This window comes from Nannobrachium achirus (genome assembly GCF_963921795.1).
Source record: "Nannobrachium achirus genome assembly, chromosome: 8".
In the NCBI taxonomy this organism is placed as follows: Eukaryota; Metazoa; Chordata; class Actinopteri; order Myctophiformes; family Myctophidae; genus Nannobrachium; species Nannobrachium achirus.
This window is the reverse complement of record NC_137817.1, coordinates 49,919,960-49,939,928: the sequence shown is the minus strand read 5'-3', so window position 1 is coordinate 49,939,928 and position 19,969 is coordinate 49,919,960. Positions and strand designations below refer to the sequence as shown.

General features: G+C 43.6%; 1 protein-coding gene across 1 annotated transcript in view; it reads left to right on the top strand.

The window, feature by feature from the left end:
- Window positions 1–19,529, top strand: part of rsf1a (remodeling and spacing factor 1a) — a gene marked incomplete at its 5' end in the record, with an annotated part of 31,004 nt that extends 11,475 nt beyond the window's left edge. Inside the window, 13 exons of the mRNA XM_080731955.1 lie at window positions 140–338; window positions 985–1,203; window positions 3,374–3,478; window positions 4,285–4,364; window positions 4,485–4,533; window positions 4,926–5,035; window positions 7,172–7,239; window positions 9,031–9,202; window positions 10,502–10,731; window positions 12,017–12,229; window positions 15,208–15,338; window positions 15,441–15,521; window positions 17,535–19,529. Of these exons, the coding sequence (XP_080588081.1) occupies window positions 140–338; window positions 985–1,203; window positions 3,374–3,478; window positions 4,285–4,364; window positions 4,485–4,533; window positions 4,926–5,035; window positions 7,172–7,239; window positions 9,031–9,202; window positions 10,502–10,731; window positions 12,017–12,229; window positions 15,208–15,338; window positions 15,441–15,521; window positions 17,535–18,155 (2,278 nt within the window). The 3' untranslated portion in view covers window positions 18,156–19,529. The remainder of the gene's footprint in view (window positions 1–139; window positions 339–984; window positions 1,204–3,373; window positions 3,479–4,284; window positions 4,365–4,484; window positions 4,534–4,925; window positions 5,036–7,171; window positions 7,240–9,030; window positions 9,203–10,501; window positions 10,732–12,016; window positions 12,230–15,207; window positions 15,339–15,440; window positions 15,522–17,534) is intronic.
- Between the last annotated feature and the right edge of the window lie 440 nt (window positions 19,530–19,969).

Below are 19,969 nucleotides of genomic sequence, written 5' to 3'. Positions count from 1 at the left end.
ATAGGTTTTTGCAGTTGTTTTGTAGGCAATTGGACCAGCCTTTAACAAATGTGTCTTGACTATATTTTCCAGAGTTTTGTGTGTCATTCACTTCCATTCACTAATCGCTTCCATTTCATTCCCATCCGCTCTCTTGAAGATCTTCTGCTTTGCCGATCTGCAGGCCCAGCTCCAAGGTGGCTGAGAGCCAGAGCAGAAAAGCAGACAGGAAACCAACATCGCCTCCTAGGACGAAGGGCGAGGAGGAAGAAGAGGAGGAGGAGGAGGAAGAGGAAGAAGGGAGGCAAAAGGTAGCGGTAAAGAAAGACGGCACCGATGGACCCACTAGGAAACCCAAGGTACATTGGCTGATTGTTATAGTGTGAGCACATTCTCAACCCAGTGATCATGCTAAAGGAGGATTTCGGTCCAAAACGGCTATCTTACCTTTAAAAGTATACTCTTGGTCCCCAAAATGATGGTCCAGGTGTTGGTTTTTCAAGGGTTTGGGAGGGTTAGGGATGCAATATATTCCATTTTGCATCGATTTGTCCTACCCAACCAGGGCTTCATACAGGAGCGAGTGGATAAATCGTTAATCTGTGTATTTATCTCGCTACATGTCTGCGGCAGATAATGCCTCGAGCCTAAATCCATTGTTTGTTTTCATCCAGCCCCGCCATTATTGCCGTAAAGGTGTGAATTTTGACTACTTTGGTTGCATTGCAAGTGAATGAGCTCCAGAAGTAACGTGAGACACGAGATTAACATTATCGCAGATTAACAATTTATCCACTCTGAAGCCCTGTTTGGGTAAGACAAATCGACGCAAAATGGAATATATTTCAACTTTTGGAAAATCCAACACTTGGACCATCACTTTGGGGACCAAATAAATACTTTTAAAGGTAAGATACTGTAGCCGTTTTGGATTCTGAATTCTCCTTTTAACAATAAAGTTTACCGTGATCAAACGTTGTTTAATAAAATGTGTTGCCCGTTCAGGGTAAACGGAGGCACCGGCGCCCCCGGTGGTCGAACATCCGGACCAAGAGACGCAAACTGAACGAGGGAGGACAACCGGAGGACGGGGACGAGGAGGGAGGAGGGAAGGAAGGGAGGGAGGACAGCGGAGGAGGAAGTGACTCCGATTCCAGCCAATCAGAGGGGATCCCCAACGAGGACGCCTGCTCCCACTGTGGCCTCCCGAACCACCCTGAACTGGTGAGGTTCCTCTGTGTGCTGATGACCAAAATATAGCTTTTAGTAAGGCACAGGTCCATTCTGACTGAATTATATATTGTTTAGAATCATCTGGTACAGTGTTTCTCAAATGGGGGTACGTGTACCCCTAGGGCAGGGGTCCTCAATAGGCGGACCGCGGTCCATGTCCGGACCCAGGCGCACCTCCGTCCGGACCGCGGCACATTTCTGAGAAATCTCCGCACAGTTGTATCTGACGATCGGACTGACTGTGTGTGATTTGTGTTTGTGTGTGCGTGGGTGTGTATATGTGCTCATTCGCTCAAACACATACACAGGCTCACAAGACACACCCCTACGCCAATTTGCAAGCCCACAAAGCGTAGCGGGTGCAACGTGCTGTGGGCTTGTAGATCAAAGGTTTTCCTTCCCTCCGAAGGAGCGCTCTCCATGCTGCTCCCCCCTCCCCTCCCATCTCCACACACTCATGCCGCTCGCTGCCTGAAAAAGTTGCTAAAACCTCTTGGAAACCATTGCTCCCACTGGATTAATAACTTAGAGATCTTCTACCTTTGGCTGTTCAATTGGAGAGGACAACAGCAACACATTAATATCCACGATGTAAGGCTCCAACTGCTTGCATTAGACGAGAAATGGTCGCGAAACTCGCGATGCGTGATCATGCGTCTTTAACAATGTGATGTGTCGTCGCATATTATTGCCAGCTATCCTAGGCTGTGTTAGGTTAATAACTATGACTCGTTGACCCTGATTTGACTGGCCATTTGACATAGGCAACCAGCACAGTCTGGCTTGTGCAGTACGTGTGTCAACTGAATGTCAAGTAATCCTCTCCCCCTCACGCTAAGTTTCACTTTATTTTCCATTCTGAACGACAAGCCTAATATTGCATTCATGCTCTTTAGTTTCCAATAATTAAACTATAAGCCAGTGTTTTATTGCTACACAATAAATGTAAATAATGTAGCCTACTCTACATGCATAAATAATTATCCATTCATCCATCCATCCATCTTCAACCGCTTATCCAGCATCGGGTAGCAGGGGTAACAGTTCCAACTGAGATTTCCAAAGTTCCAAATAATAATAATAATAATTAAAATAAACCATTCTAATGATTATAATAAACATACATACATACAGTACATACTGTATAAATGTATCCGCCTTATTTCGCCTTCGCCTTTTTTTTCGGACCCGGACCCGTTTCAAAAAAATATTTCTGGACCTTCAAGATTTGTATTTGAGGACCCCTGCCCTAGGGGTATGCAGAGGTACTACTGGTAACATGTCATTAGGTGAACACCCTTTAGATCGACCACCAAACTCTAACCCAAACCCTAATCCTAACCTCAGTAAAACTATGCCTAACTCTAACTCTAACCCTAACCCTAAACCTAACCTCAGTAACCGTGATGCGGGTGATTATCTAACCTGCCGATACTTGCGGGTGATTATCTAACCTGCCGACGCTGTTTGACCCAAAGGGAGTTCAACCTATGGGGCAGTCTCCGGTACTACTACAGGGGGTACTTGAGAGTAAATGGAAATATTTATTTTGCTTTCATGTTTAATGATAAAACATACGTGAACGTGCTGCTCTATAAAGCTTTAGTTTAAACCAAATTAAGTAATCATTTTGACCAACTGAATAGAAAACAATGTCAGTATTTTGTAATCAAAATGTTGTCGATTAAAAGGAGCACTTGGATTCAGCAATCAGGAAAGGGGGGTACTAAAGCCCAAAAAGTTTGAGAACCACTGATCTGGTCTCAACGTTTTTACACCAAGTACCACCTCAGAAATGATCTGTAAGTACCATGATAACTGATTGTGCGTAGACCTACCCCATCCTATTCAGCTATGCACAGTTAACACAGGAGGCCAATTCATTACTTGAATTCATGTTTTTTAAGCCAATAATTTGATGACCGTGTCATCGACCAGATGTATCTACTACGTTGAACCTCCCGTACCTGTAGTATATCAATATTTCACTATTTTGGGAGACTCCTCTGTGTACACCAGAGCGGGGCTCAAGAGAACCACTGTTCTAAAATATAAGTGCAGTTATGGTGATATCGTCATCCTAATATCCTATTTTTGTTCCCAAGTGAAATGTTCCCAACACTTGTGTCTGTGTATCTCTCTCTCTGTCTCTTCTCCACAGATCCTGCTGTGTGACTCCTGTGACAGTGGCTACCACACTGCCTGCCTCCGGCCTCCTCTCATGATCATTCCAGATGGGGAGTGGTTCTGCCCTCCCTGTCAACATGTAAGAGAGAGCATGTTTTATCCAGGGGAGACCCGTTGAGAGCAGTACAAGATGATCACAACAACATAGCCTATACAAAAAGCAACCGTTTTAAATAAAGTGGAATATATTGAACAAACCTACCTGTATAGTTCTTAAAACCATCATAATGGAGATACATAAGGGGCTACTCACAAAGCAGGTGCAGTCCTTTATGTAATGCATCCTCATGTAGTACCTGGCTAAATGTCTCTATAGAGACCAATTTATCCAGTTTGTTCCATTCCTCTGGGGCATAAAAGATGAAAGCAGTCTTTTTCCTGTTCACTGTTCATTCGTGGGAGTGATGAGTCTTAATCTGTGTCTTTGAGCGTGTTTGATATCCCATAGTTTTTGGCTCTAAAAATTAAGATAAATACAATAGGAGGGCCTTATAAATAAATAAATGAGAGATGCTGCTGAATAGCAATGGTCTGTTGGTTGCTTAAAATTAGGGATGCATATTGATATGCATATCTTCTCTTGTGATCAATAATTAAGTATTGATGAGTCCAAAAAGAAAACTGATGTCATCAGTATCATGCACCAGCAATGGTTTCAAAATGCTTGAAGGAGAGGAGAACCTGCCACATGTTGCGACTCCCTTTTTGGTTGAAACAAAATGATTTGGTTTTGAAAATCGTTTCAAATTCAGTCAGTTCTTTCTGGGAATGTAAGACGAGAACAAACGTTTTCCTACGGATAGCGAACATGTTTAATTTTATTCTTTGGACTTGAACAAAGATGGTACAATAGCTGTGTTTTCTTTTTCATTTTTTCTTCTGTAGAAGCTGTTGTGTGAGAAGCTGGAGGAGCAGTTACTGAATCTGGACAGCGCTCTGAAGAAGCGAGACAGAGCTGAGAGGAGGTACAAACACATTAATAAATCATATTTAAAGAGAACTGAGATTAGCTAAGGACACATACTGTACAACTGTAAAACAGTACATTGATAGTTTGTGTCCTTCCTTTCTCCCTGTCTCTTCAGGAGGGAGCGGCTGGTGTACGTTGGAATCAGCGTAGAGAACATCATCCCTGTAAGTAGATGATTATGTATCAGGGCTCTGCGATATGACATCAATGTCACCATTATTTAACCTTTGCCCCGATTAATGACTATTGAAAAAATATATATATTTCAAAGAAATTGTGAACATAGCAGATGTGAGCTTGTAGATTGGCTTTTTCCGCTATTTTTGTATGCCAGTACACTATAGGGATAAGTGGTTAATCAGATAATGTAATAATCGATTTAGTTGATAATAAAAGATACCATACCTGCTTCTTGATTATTTGATTAACCTACATGAGCAAGATTAAATTGGTTATTGGTTCTGAATGTCGGTTTCGATATATTCTCGTGGTGTATGTAGGTCTGTTATACTAATGAGAATGCTAATGTTTGAAATGCTGAAAATTACCTTTTCAGGAGGGAGACGAGGAAGAGGAGAAATCGGAGACGACGAAGAAGAAAGATCCCAAGAAGAGTAAAAACCTAGGCAGGAGATCAACCCGAAGCAGGAAGTGCATCAGCTACAGGTAGGGGGTTGGTAGTCTTGCGTAGCCAGGCAACTATTCCACAAGCTCCGAATGTCTGGAACGACAGCTCCTGAACGGCCAGTATCGGAAGTAGTCACTGCTGCTCGGAACTGTAGTCCCATTGGAAACATAACACAGAAACACACTTGCACAGACAGAGTCATTCGAGCGGCATATTCTTGTTATGCGTGTATAGCTTAAGAAAAATTCGAAAACATCATGGAACTAACCCTAACCCTAACCCGAGCCCACGGCATCTCACCCCTGGAAGTAACACCAACAACACCAGAGAAAGACAAAATAACGCCCCAAAAAATATTGATAGGAGACATAACGCTTCCAGTAGGACTTGTTATCGCTACTGCACCAAGGGAGCGGTGCGTCACATCCACTTTATCCCATACTCATCATTAGACTTCCGTTGCCCCAGACTGGAGCATGACTGGAGCATTTGCAAATGACGGTAGTCAACAGTCTGGCCAAGCGAGACTAGGGCGTTGGGCACTGAAATTCAGTGCCATTATGGCAACGTTTCCTATGATGTAGGTCTAGTACCTACTGGAGAACCCAATCACAACGCAGATTCCAGTAGTGTTGATTTTGACATCAAAGTTTGATTTAGTTTTAGTCATAGACTTTTGAATAAAATTATTTTTGCCGTGATGGCATCAAAAAGGTAGATTCTTTACTTGGCTGCATGCCGAAAATAGCCGATCTACTATCTCAAGATCTGCTTTTTTCTGTCTGTGACACCCGCGCTCACCCATGGTGTCTTTTAGTTCTACTGGATCTCCTCTCCACCAGTCCCTCCCTAATATTTTAAGTCTAGTTTTTATTTGTTGACGAAATTGTTACTATATTTAATCTTAGTTTTAGTCTAGCTTAGTTTTTACTTAGACTTCATTCCGTTTTCGTCAGTGAAAAAAGCTTGTCAACTGCCATTTTTCGTCATAGTTTCAGTCGACGAAATCAACACTGGATTCCAGTGCTTCAGTGCGGCCACACAGACCGGTTCAGTCTATTATTTTTTTATTATTTTTGAGCTTTTGTGAGCCTCTTTTCACGGCTGTGCAGCTGCCTCTTAAATACAACATTAGACAGCAGAATAATTACAGCCGTGTCTGTCTACCGTTTGGTGCACCAACTCCTGTCCTCTGGCGAGCCGCAATGCAAGGTGTTGTGAGTGTGTAGATTAGACTGGCCATTTACAGCGAGCTGCACTGTTGTATGGCGGGTGTATAGATGAAGCATGCAGCTGACAGCAACCGTACTCAGTACCACTGTGACAGAACAGTTGTGAAACTTGCAATTCTGGGAAATTGCAAGTGTGGTACTCTGGTTGCACTGACGCGAGTCACAAGGAATTAGGGCATTCACGAATAGTGATTTTTAGTATTCGAATTATTCAACCTCAAAGTATTCGAAGTCGAATATTCGACAGGACTCGCCAAACTGTCAAATATTAAGTAAGCAAGAGGCGAACATTGTGAAAATATCCGATCTACATGTGAGCATGTAGATCTGCTATTTTCACAATATTTATCTGCGGAACCGAGTCACATTAAATGTAATACCTACAATTCCAAGTGCTTGTCAGGGTGGGGGTCCCCAGTTCATATATGTTTATTTTGGGGGTCACGGCCTAAAAAGGTTTGAGAACCCCTGGTATAGAGCATTAACAAATTCATCCACCAGGAGCATTGACAACTCATTCTTATGACTTCCTATCTAGCCAAGCTTTATAAACTATATATATTTTTAAAGAGAAAACAATAAAAAAATAAAAAAATAATAAGCGAATATTCGACTTAGGTGAACAACGTCGAATAGTGACTTTGATATTCGAATATTCGAATATTTGGTGAATGCCCTACAAGGAATCCACTGGGAAATTAATTACCATTTATATTATATATTGTTATGTTAGGTGAAGCATGACCACTCCTGTCTGATTGGACATTACAGGTATATGGTCCAAGATGTGTGGCCTTACAACCCGGATAACTTCAGTTAAAAACAAGCAGGTTTGCTTTGGCTGGCATAAAAGTAATGTAAGGAACTGCCGATCTTTGGTGTTGTTTATTTTTCAATATCAGATTCTTAGACTGACAGGACCTGTGTGTTTTTGTGCCACAGGTTTGATGACTTTGATGACGCTATTGATGAGGCGATAGAGGAGGACGTCTCAGAGGGTTATGGAGGAGGTGAGAGCACCAGGATGGAGGAGAAAAAGAAACGCTTGATTTGGTGGATTCATGAAAACCTTCCTGTGTCAGAGACTGCCCATTTAGGCCCACACTATGGACTAGGTCAGGGGTTTTCAACAGGGGGTCCGGGACCCCCAGAGGGTCCTCAGAGCTACTACAAGGGGTCCTCCAAATCTTTGAGTGATAGAATCTTTCTTTTCTCCTTTTTTATATGAACCACTTGAACCCCTATAGAGTCCATATTCTGAGAACTTTAGCCAAAAATAGCAGATCTACAAGCTCACAACGGGCGTTGTGAGCTTGTAGATCGGCTATTTTGGCGTAGAGGGGAAAAAGAGCAGACTAAGTACAGAGTGAAAGGTCAAGTGTTTTAAGTATTGACGGTTCAAGTGGTTAAATATCTGAAAACACAAATTTACATCAATCCAAAATACACTGATGATTGTGCTGTCAAACGATGAAATATATGGAATCTATGATAAGGTTGCTTCATCTCTCAACTAAGGGGTCCTTGGCCTGAAAACGTTGAAGACCCCTGGACTAGGTGGTAGGCAACAGGCGGCCCGCCAGCGATGATACCTGGCCTGGCAAATTATTTTGTAAATCATTTACAATACAGTCTGCAGGTGGAACAAATAATTATATTTCACATTCTTTGAAAGTTATGTTTTCACTTTCAACTTCCTTCCACCTTTGGATGAAAAACTTCTCTAACGTTTTAAAAACAACCCAAAGCTGTGTTTCACATGCCTTAAATTACATTGTTTCTCTCTGGTCTTCTAAGAGACCTTGAACCATGAAAGGATGACTCTCTGTCTTCAGATAAAATGTTCTTTTTAAACTCGTTGATGAACTAAATATCCTCAAAGTGCTACATTCAAGGATGGGGGCTGCACACAAAGCACTACACAAGCATGTCTGATTGTCTGTGTGCACCTGTGACATTTGATTCCTCGTTCATTTCTATCAATCGTTATACCACACACATCTTTATTTATTAACTTTTATAACAACGTAGGTTGTTCGTTTCAAGTTCCTGGTCCTAAATTAGCCATTGATTGATTGTGTTCTGGCCCATCCTCTAATGTCTTAGAAGAAAATTGGCCCAAAGCCAAACTTACTTGCCGACCCCTGGACTAGGTCAGCCATGAGGATATTACAAGTGGGCCCCTAAATAATTGGCAAAACACTATGATTCTGTTGATAATAAGAAAAAATAATAAAATGAGTCGTGGAATTCTTTCTTTAAAAAAGAGTTTCCCTCATGAAATTAAAGTATGCTGCGTTAGTGTCCCAAGCTGGAACGCAATTGATTGATGTGAAAATGCACACAGCCCACTCATCTCATCTGACCACCTAAAGCCCCTATCATAGTAGGCACCGCGGTGATAAGCTATCCACCGCGGTGTAGTCTTTTTAAGTCATAAAACTACAACATTGCGTCATTACTCGCGAACCCCGACACATCTTTCTGTCTTTACTATCAGACAGATCGGCCCATCACCCCGTTCACTGATTGGTCGATCTAGACCAGTCAGTCACAGTGATAGGACTTCACCGTGACTGACTATGATGACCTCCACTTGTTTTCTCACTTTAGGTGGATAGCTTTACACCTAAAATCTGCGGTGAATAGCTCTTCACCCTGGACTCTGATAAAGGCTTAACATGGCAGCTGACTGGAACAAAAAACAATGCTCCGTCGGCGTCGCTTAAGGAATGATGACTCTGTTGACTTTGTGGCACAGTCTTTGGCAATAGATTAACGACCACTTTGCTCATTTGTAGGTACGGGGCGAGGCAAAGACATGGCCAACATCCTATCAGAGGATGGGAAAGAGCGGCCACAGGCCAGGACCCAGGCTCGCCGCCCCATGAGCAGGAAGAGGCGGAGACTCAACGACCTGGAGAGTGACAGCTCAGCCGCCGAGAGCGAAGACGAGTTCATGCTCAGCAACAGGTAACGTGGACTGCACGGAGGCTGAGAGGGCAGAGACCATACGGGCACAACAGGAGAGTTCATTTACTGGTTGAAAGACGTCAGTGAATTGGGTCGGAAATTGTGGTTGAAACACTTCCATGACTGTGATGCTTGTGCATTCATTTTAGGCCTAGAATTATTGAATGCTTTAACCAGTCAAAAATAGCAGATATACAAGCTCACAGCGCGGCACCGAGTGCCGCGCTGCGAGCTTGTAGATCTGCTATTTTTGAAAAAAAGTCGTGAAAATGTGTGCAAATCTTTGAATATGTGTATTTTCAAAGCGAACGTTTGTAACTCAAATTTTGCTTCTGGGGGGTGCCTGGAACTAAATATTTTGAGATTTTGGGGGTCCTTCACATGAAAAGGTTTGAGAACCACTGACATAGTAGTCTCTCAAGAACAGACTAACTGAGCTCCAGTTAAGTGAAAAGGACCTTTTCTTTGACGATGGCTAGCCAGATTGCTGACATAGAAACATAGGGTTTTCAAAAAATCTTCAAAGACACTTATAGAATCAGGTTAAAATTCTAATTTTCACGATTTTTCAAAAATAGCAGATCTACAAGCTCGCAGCACGGCACTCAGTGCCGCGCTGTGAGCTTGTATAGCTGCTATTTTTCAAAGGTTAAAGCATAAAATAATGATACACAATAATGTGTACCTGTTCTAAAAGGGTTAAAGGTGATACACCATGAAATTTCACTTTTCCTATTTTAAAACCTTTTTTTGGGGTCCCACTAGCACCTTCTATCCTCACAAAGTCCCATTTCTGACCATTGTGTCTTTCTCTGGTTTTGGGAAGGCGGAGGTTAAAAGCATCCCACGGGTTCTCAAAACAGGCTGTCCAGATTTGCTGCCGTCGCTGACGTCAGCAACGGCCGTTTTTGAAGAAAAATATATATATTTCTTTTTTGGGTTGTTGGCTAGTGCTCGAAACGTTGTCAATAAAATCCACTCATTTGGAGCAGAGTGTGCGGGTTTCTTTTCAATAATAGCAGATCTACAACCTTTGTAGAAATCCAATGTGTCCCCACATGGATCCACCGCCGAGCCACACGTCCGTACCAATCTCTAGATAATTTGTGAATGAGTCGGAACCCCTCCTCCTCTCATTCACAAATCGCCAACTGCAGTGCACAGGGGATACACATCGCCGCATAATACAAAGATACAGATAATGCCAGTAATAATAATAGTAATAATAATAATGAAGGCCCCTGGCCGTAACACGCCCTCTTAAACAGTTTGCCTCCAACTCTTCTCTTCTCCTCGCAGCTCCGAGGAGGATGACTTTGTCGTATCAGGGGTGGAAGACGATGACGACGACGAAGACATGGCCAGCGATGCGGGCAGCTCGGCCAGCGGGGTCCGTGCCCGGCGGCCACCGGGACGGCCGCCCAAGCGGGGGCGACCCGCCGGGACCAAACAGCACAAGACACGCAAACGGCTGAGGAGACGAAGGAGACGCTCTTCTGAAGAGGAGGAGGAGACCGAGGAAGAGGATGGTGAGTCGGAGCAGAGACGTTGTGACCGAAGATGTGTATACGTGCAGATACCGCCCGCACCTGACGGGCCAATGCTGTTCGTTCGGAAAATAGTTCAAAGCTTCCTAATGAACTGTACGGGGTTCCCACGGTCATGAAATTCCTGGAAATATTTTTAAATTAGAACAATGTTTTTTCCAGTACTAGAAAAGTTTTGGAATTTATCAAGGGTCCTGGAAAAAATAGCTATGCATTGTCTGTGGTTATTGATTTTGTTAATACCTCCGAAATGACAAATTAAACATGGGCCAAATTGTCAAATATTAGAGGCAGAAATTGTGAAAATAGCCGATCTACATGCTCACAACGCCAGGCGTTGTGAGCATGTAGATCTGCTATTTTCACAATAGAACCGTGGTATACAAAATTCCTTAACTCTTAGTGCTTGTCAGGGTGCCGGGGTCCCCAGTTAAAACATGATTATTTTGGGGGTCACGGCCTGAAAAGGTTGAGAACCACTGGCATACACTACCTGTCTTTGGGCACTGCGCATAGGAGTAAGGTTAAATATTTTTGGAAGGTTTTGGAGAATTAATAGGTAAAAAATGTGTGTGAACCCTGACTGTATGTCTGTTGAGGCATGTGGGTTCTCATACATGGATATTACATAGATATTAGTGGTGTCAACAATAATCGATTCAGCGATGCATCGGAGGACATCAAAATAAGAGCTTTGTTGAATTATGGGAAAGTAAGAGTCTTGTCTGTGGAATGTAAAATTACAGCACTGTTGACCTAATGTGCTGTTTTGACTGTTGGTACAAATAGAAAATAACAAGTGTGAACCCATAAATTCATAGCTATTTAGATATTTGGCATAAATATTGTATTAAGTAAGTATATCTGACTGCTTGTATTGACCGATGAAAAATGTACTATGTTGTGCAATAATATAGAAAGATTTGATGCATCGCAATGCATCGTATAATCACATCGGATCGTTACCTGGTGAATCGAATCGAATCGTGAGGGCAGTGCCAATGCACACCTCTAATAGATATTATTGTAATTGTAATAAAACTGAAATTAGCTTTTGTCTCTGGGTTAGATATATACCTTCCCAAACGTTCTTTCTCGCAGTGAATGTGTGGCAAGTTGATCAGACTAATATGGCAGCAGCAAAAGTTAAAACATCGGGTTCCACTTTTAAAGTGGTTAAAATGTAAACTGACATAGATGCTCTCCAGGTCTAAATGGGTAAAAACTAATTTGCCTAGCTTTCTCCTCCCTGTGCTCCCCTCTCCAGACTCTGAGTTCTCCAGCTACATGACTGACAGCGACGTGGACAAGAAGAGGCGGGGCCTGAGGCGGGGCCAGCGACAGCAGGTCAACTACCGCGAGACCGACTCGTCCGACAACTCCCAGGCCTCCGCCAGCCGGGACAAGGACAAGGACAAGGACAAGGACAAGGCCCTCGGCACCAAGCGCAAACGACATCCCTCCAGCGACTACAGCAACGGTCAGTCTAGGGCAGGGGTTTTCAAACTTTTTGGACTCACGGCACCCCATGTAAATAAACCTTTCATCCACGGCACCCATGAATTACACTGATCATTTTTAGATTCTTACATCATATTACGCTACATGAATAGGCACATCTTTCCACCTGAGATACGGTAGGCCAGGGTTCCCCAATTAGTTTTCCCCAAGGGCCGAATTATGTCTAGGTTACAAAGCCGAAGGCCACAATATTGCAGGGGGCGACGGCGGCGTTCCTGCTACTCCAGCGACAGTTCAGATATCGACGTTGTCGGGTGAAAATCTTGTATGTCCAAAACCGTTTGTTTTGAATTTATAATTTTTAAAATGATTTAAACTAGTGAAAACTGTTTTCACTACTTTTGTGCGACAGCCTTGTATGGTTTGCGAAAAAAACGTACACATTTGGAGATACGAGATTTCCAGCCGACAACGACGATGTACTAGTGTTGTTGCTGCTCTTATACCACCATTATTACTGGGGTTGGTGTGGGCCAGACAGTAGCCCCCCACGGGCCGCAAATGGCCCGCGGGCCTCCTATTGGGGAACCCTGCGGTAGGCTATGTCACAGAGAAATATCCGTTTCCACCAGAACTGACTGAAAATAATTTTATACCTCTTGAACCCCAGCATCCATATCCTGGGTTCACCTTTGGTTCACCAAAAATCTATCTACAAGCTCAAGTTGTGAGCTTGTAGATCAGCTATTTTTGGTGAAGAGAGTTGGCCGTAGAATAGATGGAAACAATAACTCAGGTGTGTTTTACTGAGCTTAGTGAAGGGATATTGATGTAGTGATATTGATGAATTCCAAATATGATCAGATTATTCTGAGGCACCCTTGGACTGGCATCACGGCACCCTAGGGCGCCACGTCACCCACTTTGGGAAACCCTGGTATAGGGATCTAATTTAACCTCTTTACCTGGCGTCCCTATTGTGAGAATGTTATTGTTTCCAAACCTTTTTAAACGATTTTAAAAAGGTTGTACCTTGATTTTATTCCTTAGTCTTAACCCTTTCTTAGTGTTTTCTCCCCTAGTAAAGTTGTTTTTCTTTTGTTGTTTTCTCTAATGCAACACAACGTGACACTGATTTATGTGCCCCGGTGGCATTTGGAGATGTAGTCCTTTTCTAAGCCTAGTCCATTTGTAGGCAGCCATTTATTTTCTTACCGTAGACTTTTATTTTCGTTACTCTTTGGATAAATGTGTACTTTTTCACAGTCGGTTGATGCTTCATAACAATATGCAGGGGTTGACACTAAGGTCTCAGAGGCACTTGTCCGTTGGGAAAGTACAGGTTATGTTCTACTTGCTTCCCCACTCAAACACACTTGCCCCGTCGGGTAATCTGAAAGCATTAGTGTCAACCTCTGTCATATGACTAAAATGGCTGGGCTTATTTCATTATTTAATTTCTTTAACTCTTTTACCGCTTCGAACGTTAACGCTCGTCCCAATTCTGAACGCGCCTCAAAGCCAATACGAACGCTCGTTCTTTTTTTTTTTTAAACAATATGTTTATTTTGTGTTTTTTTCATACTTTTTTAACACAACTAGTGCCTCTTAATCTGAAGGTTGCTTGTTGCCTTGGTGCCGTGTCGTTTCCTCCGTCGGCCGCCGCTATTATTTTGAAGGGCTGGAAGGGGGTTGTTTTTGTTTTTTTGGATTATCACTTGACGGCAACGATTACGTCATCTAGTCACATGACAGTGTGAGCCCAGAAGAGAATCATGGCTGCGCCCTGCTTTGTGTATTGTTTACATTAGATCTGGCTCAAAATGGCTCAAAATGTCCCTTTTGGATTAAATGAAGTTTCTTTATGGGCCTCTCCATTGACTTAACATGGAGGAGCTTCACTTCGCGTGCACGCCCAACGTGCGTTTTAAACAAATCGCGGACATTACCGATGCGGCCGCGACCGGAGCGACATTAAGTAAGTATTAATACATTTACTGTAAATACAGTAAGATTGACGGTGAGCGCTGTCAACGGCGTCATGTAGTCACCGATTTGAATGACGGTGAGGATCGTCTACAGCAGCAGAACAGTTAAGATATATAAGACATATAAGACAACAAATACAGTACAATAAAAAGCTACATTCAGACAAAACAAAAAAGAATACAACATTAAAAAAAAACTAAAAACCAAATACCTGACATAACACGACACAAGAATATTAAATAATTATGAAACAAAGAGCACATATACCATTAACATCCAAAGTCCTATGCCACAAGGCCGTACCAGTGACTGTAGAGGGAAAGCAGCTACCCTACTCCCGTTTCCTCCATCAAATAAGAAAGGTCGTTGCCCTTGACATACTGAATAAAATTCCCCCATATTTTGTCAAATAGCTCTTGTTTGTTTTTGAGAGTGTATGTGATTCTTTCTAAAGGAAGGCACAAAGATAGTTCCCTAAACCACTGAGCGATGCTAGGTTTACCTGACTTTTTCCATGAAAGGGCGATAACCCTTTTACCTTGTTTGATGACTGTAAGCTGATGAGGGGTCGCACGGGTGTGTACAGTAAAAACATCTCCCGTAATGCTGCTTTCAAATCTCCACCACACGTAAACATCAATGATGTCCAATTCACTTCCTGGCTGTTCTCTGTGGATCTGATCTAGATTATGCATTTCTATGCTCTGAACAACGGAAAGAGGGGAGGGCCATTTCACATCCATTCTTTGCATAAGGCTGCCCTCTGCCGCCAGCTTGGCTAAAGTACACATATAATAGGTCCAATGAAAAAGAAATCTTTGGAAATAATCAATAGATCTTTTTCTATAACATCGCAAATGTAAGCTGCTTTTTGCTGGCACCAGCCCCAATAAATAAATCATAAATCTGGCAGTAAAACTGTTAATGATTTTGAATTGCGGGTGGGATCTTCTAATATGTGTTTTCTTGGGTTGACACGGCGCGTGTTTTGTCTTTTGTCCAACACAGCGTCCGGCGCCTCTTCCAAAGACTCAGAGGACGACGAGGACTTTGAGGAGGAAGAGGAGGACGAAGACGGCCGCCGGAGGAGAGCGAAGAGGCGACGGGGCAGGAGAGAAGCCCAGGACCTCCGGAGGAGGGTGAAGAGGAGGCGACGGGAGGACGAGGAGGCGGAGGAGGAGGAGGAGGAGGAGGACGCGGGGGAGAGGAGGAGGCGGCGGATGAAACGGAGGCTGGCGCAGGCGGAGGACGAGAAGAGAGAGAGGCGCCGGAGGCTGATGAAGAAGAAGAAGAAGAAGGAGGAGGAAGAGGACGACTTGGAGGTAGGGCATTCACCAAATATTCGAATATCACTATTCAACGTTGAATATTTGCTTATTTTTATTTTCTCTTTTAAAAAGATATAGTTTATAAAGCTTATAGATAGGAAGTCATAAGAATGAGTTGTCAATGCTCCTGGTGGATGAATTTGTTAATGCTCTATACCAGGGGTTCTCAAACCTTTTTAGGCCATGGCCCCCAAAATAAACATATATTTGAACAGGGGACCCCCACCCTGACAAGCACTTGGAATTGTAGGTATTACATTTTATGTGACTCGGTTCCGCAGATAAATATTGTGAAAATAGCAGATCTACATGCTCACAACGCCTCGCGTTGCGAGGCGTTGTGAGCATGTAGATGGGCTATTTTTACAATGTTCGCCTCTTGCTTACTTAATATTTGACAGTTTGGCCAGTTCTGTCGAATATTCGACTATTCGAATACTTTGAGGTCGAATAATTCGAATACTAAAAATCACTATTCGTGAATGCCTTACTTGGAGGTATGGTTGAATGAGAAACAAGTCCAACTTTAGGTAGTCTGGCGTGCCCAAAGAAGTCTTATGATGAGTATGGGATAAAGTGGATGTGACGCAACCGCTCCCTTGGTGCAGTAGCGATAACAAGTCCTACTGGAGGCGTTATGTCTTCTCTCAATATATTTGGGGGCTTTATTTCGTCTTTCTCTGGTGTTGTTGGTGTTACTTCCATTATGTTTTCAAATGTTTTCTTAACTCGTTAAGTGCTAAAACCGAACAATTTCGGTTCTTTTTTTCAATTCAATCCAATATTTTTTTTGCTATTTTACTTAAAAGCCGATAGCTAACTGTTAGCTCTCTTCACCCGGGTCATTCATAACACTGTTCACAGTGAAATGACAATCCACTTCTGCGTTGGTATGTTATAGTGGTGGCCTACGAGGGAATGTCTGGCACTTTAGCGGCCTCTTGTGGCCCTTGGCAATCATCGTGTTAAACTGTATACACACATAACAAGAATATGCCGCTCGAATGACTCTGTCTGTGCTAGTGTGCTTCCAATGGGACTACAGTTACATGCAGCAGTGACTACTTCAGATACTTGCCGCTCGGGAGTTGTCGTTCCAGGCTCTATATAGCATTCAGAGATTGTGGAATAGTTGTCTGGCTACGCAAGACTAAACTCGAGGTGAATCTGAACCTGCTGACTCTGAGTCATGAGAAGAGCTGGCGACTAACCTTTGTCAGATAGCTGAAGAGAAGCTTCAACTGGAAACTTGCTTGAATCAGTTAATTAAAGAGACGTTTGTAAAAAAAAAAATAAAAAAAAACGTATTAGTCCCTAAAAGACCTTTCTCTATATATTGCTGAAGAACTATCTTCATGAACTGACTTGTAATTGTATTTATTAACTCATCTACTGCCATTTTTAATGCCATTTTTTACTGATATCCCGCCATAGGTCTCCATAGACTTACATGTAATTTATAGTGCACAGATCATGCACGCCCATGCACAGATCATGCACCATGTTTGTGTAGTTTGTTCACAGCTTTCAAACAAAAAAATCCGATTGGAAATCCGTTCAGGCATTCTTGAGATAATAGCCATTATGTTTTACATGTTATGTAAGCAAAGATGGCTGCCCTGTATGAAAGATGGGGTTGTATGGGGGTGGAACATGCAAAATCGCGATTGAAATCATGTTTACTAGATTTAATGGGGTCCAAAAATAATTTTTCAAAAAAAGAAAATTCAAAAAAGAAAATGTTTTTTTTTTTTTTTCTTTTTTTTCAAACTCGTCATACTCGTCATAAGCGGAGTGGACACATAAATATAACTCGTCAAACTAGTCATAAGCAGTGCATGAGTTAAGTGGTGTTTTTTAGGGATTTAGTATTGTAGTATTTTAAGATTATTTTAACTATGAGTAGTTCCAAGTAAGCCAGTGAAACAAAATTTATGCATTTCATGTATATGTTGACATACCGGTACCTGTATGACAATAAAGCTATCTGTCTATCTATCTATCTAGAAGATGGGCCGGGGGAGGAGGCGGGAGATCCTGACGCAGCAGCGGCGCAAGCGGCTCGCCCAGATGCTGAAGAAGCGGCGGCCCTCCACCGAGGACGAGTCCGAGGACGAGTCCAAGGAGTCGGAGGAATCGTCGTCGTCGGAAGAGGACCGGCCCATCCGGAAAAGACTCAACCGCATAGACTCCGATGATGAGGATGACGATGACGATAAAGAGGAGGAAGAGGAGGAGGAGGTGGAGGAGGAGGAAGAACGGAAAACGACGACCAAAAAGTCTTCATCCGGGGAGAAGAATTCTCGCGTCGCCAGGGGCGACGACGACGACGGCGACAACAACGAGGAGGAGAAGGATGGTGAAGAAGAAGGAGATGACGACACTCAGGAAAAGGAGAAGGCTGATGGCCGCAGCCGGTCTCCAGTAAACGGACACCGGGCCTCCAGAGGCGGCACGAGGAAGCCTGGGGCTGGGAGTCCAGCCAAGCCCAGGGACAGTGTGGGGTCGGGCGGGCAGAGCAGGCACAACGGCCCTTTACCTCCGGAGGACGAGGAGAAGGAGGAGGAGGAGGAGGAGGAGCAGACAGACTCTACAAACTTGGTCCACAACAACAGTCCACAGTCGTGATGGCTGTGTCAGTGTGAATAAAGCTGGCTTTTTTTTCCCTTTCTTTCTTTTTTCTTTTTTTATATACTCATGCCTTTCACCAGTAGTTCACCTTTTTAATTTGGACCTCTCGCTGTCTCTCTCTCTCTCCCCTCGTTCTCGCACTCCCTTTGTCGGGCGTTTTCTCTGCCTCTTCCCATTCCGCCATCTTTCCGTCTTCCTTTCCTCTCCTCTTTAACCTACCTACCCGCCTCGCCCCGCCCCCATGTGGCTGTGGTAGAGTCATGACCATGACACATCCACAGAGGCCCAGTACAGCCCGGTCTCTTCCTATACTGTACATCCTGGCAGATTGTGACTGCCAACAAGCTGGGCCAAAAGCACCTTTAACCCACAACACCCCACCCCCAGATTGGCAGCGCTTCACATTTGGACAGACTAACGTACACGGACATTAGTATACGGTATATATATATATACAGTACAGTACACACACACACACACACACACACACACAACCAATCAGAGGTTTCGGCTGATTGTCCCTGAGCTCTAAATTAGTATTGGGTCAGGATACAAAACATGTCACACTTCTGTTTCTGAATGGCAACTAGAATACTAATGAGCCAGAGTCCTAGAGAAGGAACTAACTCCCCCATCCTCCCCCTGAAAGCGAGAGAGCCTCTGGTTTCTTTGGACATGTCGGTCCATTTGGTCACGTCGTACCTCATTCTAAAGCACTTCATCATTCTTATGGCACTTAATGTCCTGCCTCCAGGGACTGTGATTCGGTCCGAGCTCAAACCCCAACAACGTTGTCCACTCAGAACCCTCTGGAAAGCCGAAACGCGTCACAGGTTATACGCTCAACAAAAAACGTCCCGTTGCGAGTGTCCGTTTAGCGAGACACTGACCCTCCCTGCCTGCTGACTCGACCGCAAGTTGTTCTGCAATAAAAGCAGGGAGTCGCTGTTGGGCTGAAGCCCTGTATGTCCAAAAGGAATTTAGGAAATGGGGGTGGGAAAAGAACCTGCGTTTGCAGTTGGATCCAGTGTCGTCATTATTCAGTCTCAAGCTCTTGTTGATACTTTTTCATTGAAATACCTTTCAATTTTTTGCTACTTGTGCGGGGCATTAATTTATGAAAAAGAAAAGGAAAAAAGTTGAAATATGGAGATACAAGGTTTCTGTACGACGACAACGACAACAGGGGGCTGAAATGCTTGATTATAAAATGACCTAGCGTAGGGTTCCCCAATTAGTTTTCCCCAAGGGCCAAATTATGTCTAGGGTACCAAGCCGAGGGCCAAAACATTGCAGGGGGCTGACGGTGGCGTTCCCACTACTCCAGTGACAGTTCAGATATCGTCGTTGTCGGGTGAAAATCTTGTATGTCCAAACCCGTTCGTTTTGCATTATTCATTTTAAAAATGACTTAAACTAGTGAAAACAGCCGATCTACAAGCACACAACACCTCGCACCGCGAGGCGTTGTGTGCTTGTAGATCTGCTGTTTTCACTACTTTTGTGCGACGGCCTTGTTTGACGAAGCAGGGCTTTACTTTGCGAAAGAACGTACACATTTTGAGATACAGGTTTTCCACCCGACAACAACGACATACTAGTTTTGTTGCTGCTCTTATACCACCATTATTACTGGGGTTGGTGGGGGCCAGACAGTAGCGCCCTGCAGGCCACAAATGGCCCGTGGGCCGCCTATTGGGGAACCCTGACCTAGCGACTGATGGCCGAGTAGGCAGATGGCGTTTCGGTTTGAGATCGGGTCCGCACTCACAGAGCCCCATGCAGGTGAGCACATGTTTGCTGTATATACT